The sequence below is a fragment of the Alexandromys fortis genome, unplaced genomic scaffold (genome assembly GCF_014885135.2).
Source record: "Alexandromys fortis isolate MF-2015 unplaced genomic scaffold, M_Fortis_MF-2015_v1.1 scaffold_1253, whole genome shotgun sequence".
In the NCBI taxonomy this organism is placed as follows: domain Eukaryota; kingdom Metazoa; phylum Chordata; class Mammalia; order Rodentia; family Cricetidae; genus Alexandromys; species Alexandromys fortis.
This window is the reverse complement of record NW_026069118.1, coordinates 2,985-8,330: the sequence shown is the minus strand read 5'-3', so window position 1 is coordinate 8,330 and position 5,346 is coordinate 2,985. Positions and strand designations below refer to the sequence as shown.

Below are 5,346 nucleotides of genomic sequence, written 5' to 3'. Positions count from 1 at the left end.
CAAAAGAAACATTAACTGATAGATGAGAAGTTTAATTTAACTCCAGAGAACGCTGCATCTCTAAAAATAATTATCCTTTTCATTATTTTTGCTATGAAAGTAATGCATGCGTAAAATAAGAAATTAGAAGATAAGGTGAGCAGTCGCTGGTCGTCGGGGCGGCCGGCCGGCGAGGCGGCTCCAGGGCCCAGCATGCGCGGGGGACCCTGCGGTCACCATGTACGTGGGCTATGTGCTGGACAAGGACTCCCCCGTGTATCCAGGCCCCGCCAGGCCATCCAGCTTCGGTCTGGGCCCTCCGGCCTACGCGCCACCCGGCCCGGCGCCTGCACCCCCGCAGTACCCCGACTTCGCGGGTTACACGCACGTGGAGCCCGCGCCTGCGCCCCCTCCGACCTGGGCCGCGCCCTTCCCTGCGCCCAAGGACGACTGGGCAGCTGCCTATGGCCCGGGTCCCGCGGCCCCCGCCGCCAGCCCGGCCCCGCTGGGCTTTGGGCCCCCTCCGGACTTTAGCCCGGTGCCAGCGCCTCCCGGGCCTGGTCCTGGCCTCCTGGCGCAGTCCCTCGGCGGCCCGGGCGCACCGTCCTCGCCAGGAGCGCAGAGACGGACGCCCTACGAATGGATGCGGCGCAGCGTGGCGACCGCAGGCAGCGGTGGCAGCGGTAAGGACCCTTCTCCCGCCCTGGGCTTTCTGACGGGCTCCTGGCCCTGGCAGGTGCCCAGGCTGCCCTCTCTTTGACCTCTGTCCTGGCCTTGACTGGCTTCTCAAAAGAGTGTGGCCCACTACCACCTCTGCCCTGGAGAGTCATTTTGTTTCGCCCTTTCTTATCTAGGGGCTTTGCGAGCTTTGAGCAACACAACTGAATTCTTCTGTATAGATGGGGAGACTGCTACCCCGTGAAGAGAGGACATGGGTGTGTGTGAGTGGCAAGGTCGGAATTAGAAGGCCAGACGCCAAATCCCGCAGCAGCATTGGCAATGGTGATCTTTCTTTCATAGGTAGCTTCTTCCACTCCTAAACCCGCCACACGCACACCCAAGCACCTATCAGCTGTGGGAACGTGCACGGGTCACCTCTGCAGGACCAACTGGCTCCCTACCATACAGTGAAGAGATAGGAGCCTATCCTTTGGTTGACAAAGCCCCCATTGGTTGCATTGGTACAGGGGTCCCTACCTAGCCTCCCCAGGACTCTCCCTGAACTCTTGACCCCGGGGGAGGGGCAGTAGGAGCAGTTGGGAAGGTGGCTGCTGTTTGGCTCCTTAGCCTGTGAAGCTCCTGCCCCCAGGCAGGCCTCTCTGATCCACCCTCTTCAAAGGCAGGGGACGGGGCTGGACAAAGGTTCAGCTTAATGACGGACAGCCTGACCTTTCTAGGTGCCCCCCTTTGTCATGTAACCGGCTTTGCTTTAGCTCAGTAGTGACTCCTGTTGGCAGGAAAGTATACAGGATACCTCATTGTCCAGATTGTGTTTGGCCTGTCCTGACAAAGGCCACCTGGCCTTGAGGGCGGGAAGCTGGCCTGCCTCCTCTTTGATGTTCAGCCCCTCCTTCCCTTCCCCCAGCTGGGAGCCGGCCCGGAACTTCCTCCACCTCCTCCCCATTCCCTCCATTTTTCCCACACACCCATCGACTCCTCTGGGCAGCTGCGGGGAGGGTTTGATCCGTAGCAGCTCCTTAGCAGTCCAAGGGTCACAGAAGCTCCTGTCTGACTTCAGGGATGTTTGAGAGGCAAGGCTGGACCACTCACTTCTGGGCCTTGACTAATAATAGCAGTGGACATCTTGGAAGTCTTCCATGAGATACTGCTGTGGGTGCTGTCCCTTCCTATTTGGAAGATGAACACACTACGGTACAATGATGGTCAACACTGGTCCAAGGCCCCAGCTGGGGACCAAACACCCTACCTGTGCCCTAATCCTCTGTCCAACCGATTCCCTGGATGGCTCACCTTTTCTTGGTCTCGTTTTATGGCCAATTAACACGGGACAGGGGAAAGTTACATGGCGACTTCTACCCTGCTTCAAGCTGCAAAAAAAGAGTCTTGAAAAAGCTGATGGAGAAGACGATGGTTTCTCCTTTGGTAGATGATGTGGGCTCTGTGTGTGTGTGTGTGTGTGTGTGTGTGTAGGCCCTCTGAAGTCTTGTCCGTGAAAAGCATGGGGAAGAGCTTCTCACTGAGTGACAGGGGAGGACGAATAGAGGCCTCGTCCCCCAGCACCCTGTGGTCCGCTACGGAAGTCTAGGAAGGCAGGCACAATTTCTAATCTTCCACTAGCCACTTTCTGTGGGTCAGGTGGCTCTGGAGAAGGATGGGGAGGTTCCCCTCGGGTAGAGCCTTGGAGAAAGGCCATCGTTGTGCAGCAGTGTGAGCAGGAAGGAGTGGGCATGTAGGGCAAGAAAGGAGTGTGGTCTTCCAACTTGGGTGAGATCTGAGGTCCCACCAACCTCATTTACCGGTGGGCATGAACTCCAAGCCCAGTTCTACTCCCAGGCACCCGTCACTTATACATTGTTCCCTGCATGCAGATAGGGCTGTGACTATCCAGAGGCAAAAGTGTTTTTCTCTTAGCTCTGAGAGTAGAGGGCAGGACTTCAGGCTTGGATCCCAGGAGGCTTGAGGAAGACTTCTGGGGAACCAGACATTTGGCTGAGGATGCAAGAGGCTGGCCTTCTAGTCTGCTCAAGCCATGGGCATCTTTCTCATGCTCCAGTAGGACCGAGTGGAAGCCAGGGGAGGGGGTCTGAGCTCTTCCCCTCCCCCTCTTCTGCCCTGTTTTTACTCCGCGGCACTGAAGGCACAGGTTTCCAGAGAGGACTCTTGTACAGTGCTGTTGTCTAGGACAGCTGAGGGATGTTCACTGTGTGCCCCACCCCCCAGTGCCCAGTGACACTGGTCACACAGTCTTCAGCTTTCCTCCCTTCTCTCTGAGCTCCTCCTCCCTTGAGTCCTCTGAGCTTTGGACAAGAGCAGATACACTGACGAGGAAAGTGAGGTCCTGAGGCTATAAGGAATGTTCTAGATGCAGATGAGTCCATTCAAATTTTTTTGTGTGGTTTCCTATCCTGTTTAGGATGTACAGCTCTCTCCTCTAGGAGACTCTATAACTCCCCGCTCTGGACCTCACCCCAGGCCACTCCCCTTGGCCACTAAGCTCCAGGACCCAGCCCGCTTTGAACTCCTTGGCCCGCCAAGTCTTCTTCAGGTCTTATGTCCAGGTTCTTTTCTCTTCCCTCTGACTCTTTGCCCGCCTGGCTCCTTCTCACCTTCAGTCCATAGCTGAATGAGAGGCCCTTTGTGATTCCCAAATTAGACTCCCCACCTCCACTCCTTTGATGACTTCTACTGGGTGTCTTTTAGAACAGCGACAAATTCCAATTTGTTCTCCTACACGTTGTCTGTTCCCCAAAGCTTCAGGGCCACGTCTGTCTGACCCAAACTGCCTGGGGGCACCAGCTCAGTGCCTGGCATCAATATGTGCTTAAGGCATTTTATTAGATGGATAAACCAGGAAAATGAAGGGGCGGAGACACCTCTGGACACCGGAAGAGGAGAAAGAGCTCAATCTCCACAAGTTTCTAGGGTCCCTCCCTAGGGGTCCATGACGGTCCAGGCAGCATTTCAGGCTAGTGGTTTGAAGCTTGGCTGTCTTCCCCACTGGGTCAGTGCTCCTGACTCTAAGCAATAGGAGTCACCAAGGCCAGATTGTGATTTGATTTGGTTTTATTTTAAGAAAGGGTGCCAGACAGAGGAGCGGGGGCCTGGGGTGGGCTTCAGTTAGGCTGCACTACACGAACAAGTGTTAGCTGTCACTTCTGAGGCCAGGGTGCAGATAATTGCAAGGGGTTCCATTGTTCGTCTGGCCACATGTGTTTAAAATATGAGTCTTGGCCCATGCCTTTAATCCCAGCACTCGGGTGGCAGAGACAGGCGGATCTCTGTGAGTTCAAAGCCAGTCTGGTCTACAAGAGCTAGTTCTAGGACAGGCACCAAAACAACACAGAGAATTCCTGTCTTGAAAAACAAAAGACAAAACAAAACAAAAAATTATGAGCCTTTCTGTCAGGAGGTTATAATTGTCCTGCGCCAGAGGCCCTGTCTGATCCCTCGTGGCTGAACACTGATTCAGTCTGCCCAGATGATGGGGTTATTGTAACGGGTTTGCATCCTGTCTAACTCCTCAGCTCCAGATGTGGAAAATGAGGCACACGAAAGGATGAACACAACCCCTCACGCCGTCCCTTACTCCATAGCCACAGCCATTAACCTGGACTCTCGCCTCTGACCTTTCATGACCTCCACCCATCTTCTAAAGCACTGCCAGACCTCCCTTATTAGGGCAGGCGCATGACTGCCCCTGGACCCCCATTTCTGGGTGCCCTGATTCTGAGGCATCTAGAGTCCTGCAGAAAACTGATCCCACTCAGTGTTGACACTCTCCTGGAAGTTTGCTTGGAGCCCAGGGACTTAGAACGTGAAGCTTGGGAGACTTACCTCTGGGGTTGCGTTGTATGTAGCTAGAGGCTCATTAGCTTGGATCATTTCTTTTTCCTTCCTTCTCCTTCCTTCCTTCCTTCCTTCCTTCCTTCCTTCCTTCCTTCCTTCCTTCCTTCCTTTTGAATTTTATTTATTAGCATGGGGAGTTGCATGCTCACACCCCGTGTGGATTCCAGAAGACAGCTGAGTAGTCAGCCGTCTCTTTCCCCCTTCCTGTAGGCTCTAGGACTCAAACTTGAGTTGTCAGACTTGAGTAGCAGGTGCTTTTTACCTCTGAGCTATTCTACCGGCCCCTAGCTTGGATAATTTCTGGAAGCCACAGTGTTTGTAAAGCACAGCCCAGCATCGGGCGGGTCACTGGGTGCTCAGTGCCACTTCTTGGCAGGTTGTACAGCAGGCCTAAACCTCACACTTCCTGCCTCTACATCCTGGGCCCTTTTCCTGTCCTGCCCTCTCTACTGCATCTTTACCATTTCAAATGCTGTGCCTTCTCCAAGGCCACCTCCTCCAGGAAACCTTGTTTCTCCCTACTCCAGTGCAGCACTTGGAGTGACATACAGTGATAGCCTACTCACCGCCTCTTGTTTAGCCATCTCTGTCACTATCCACCTCTGTCAAGTTGCTTATGCCTGCCAGTTGCCATCTGTAATCCCACCAAGGACTAGTACTAATCAACCCTCTCCTGCCCAGGCTGGCACTTAGTAGGAGTTCATCATGTAGTCACTATGCAAAGAGCTCCTCTTGGGTCAATTCACTTAGCTCTTATAACCACCCCAAGAGATGAAAGGGTCTATTATTGGACACGTTTTACAGATAAAATTAAAGAGGCTTAGAGAGGTCATGTGGCCT

General features: G+C 54.0%; 1 protein-coding gene across 1 annotated transcript; it reads left to right on the top strand.

Moving 5' to 3' along the window:
• The first annotated feature begins 217 nt into the window (after positions 1–217).
• Positions 218–4,285, top strand: LOC126496122 (homeobox protein CDX-1-like). The gene is made up of 2 exons (XM_050133688.1): positions 218–662; positions 4,185–4,285. Exons 1-2 carry the CDS (start codon positions 218–220, stop codon positions 4,283–4,285), a joined length of 546 nt encoding a protein of 181 aa, XP_049989645.1.
• Positions 4,286–5,346: the final 1,061 nt, after the last annotated feature.

Coding starts and splice junctions, on each gene's coding strand:
- LOC126496122 (XM_050133688.1), top strand. CDS start 218: ATGTACGTGGGCTATGTGCTGGACAAGGACTCCCCCGTGTATCCAGGC. Junction 663..4,184: donor CGCAGGCAGCGGTGGCAGCG/GTAAGGACCCTT, acceptor CTAACTCCTCAG/CTCCAGATGTGGAAAATGAG.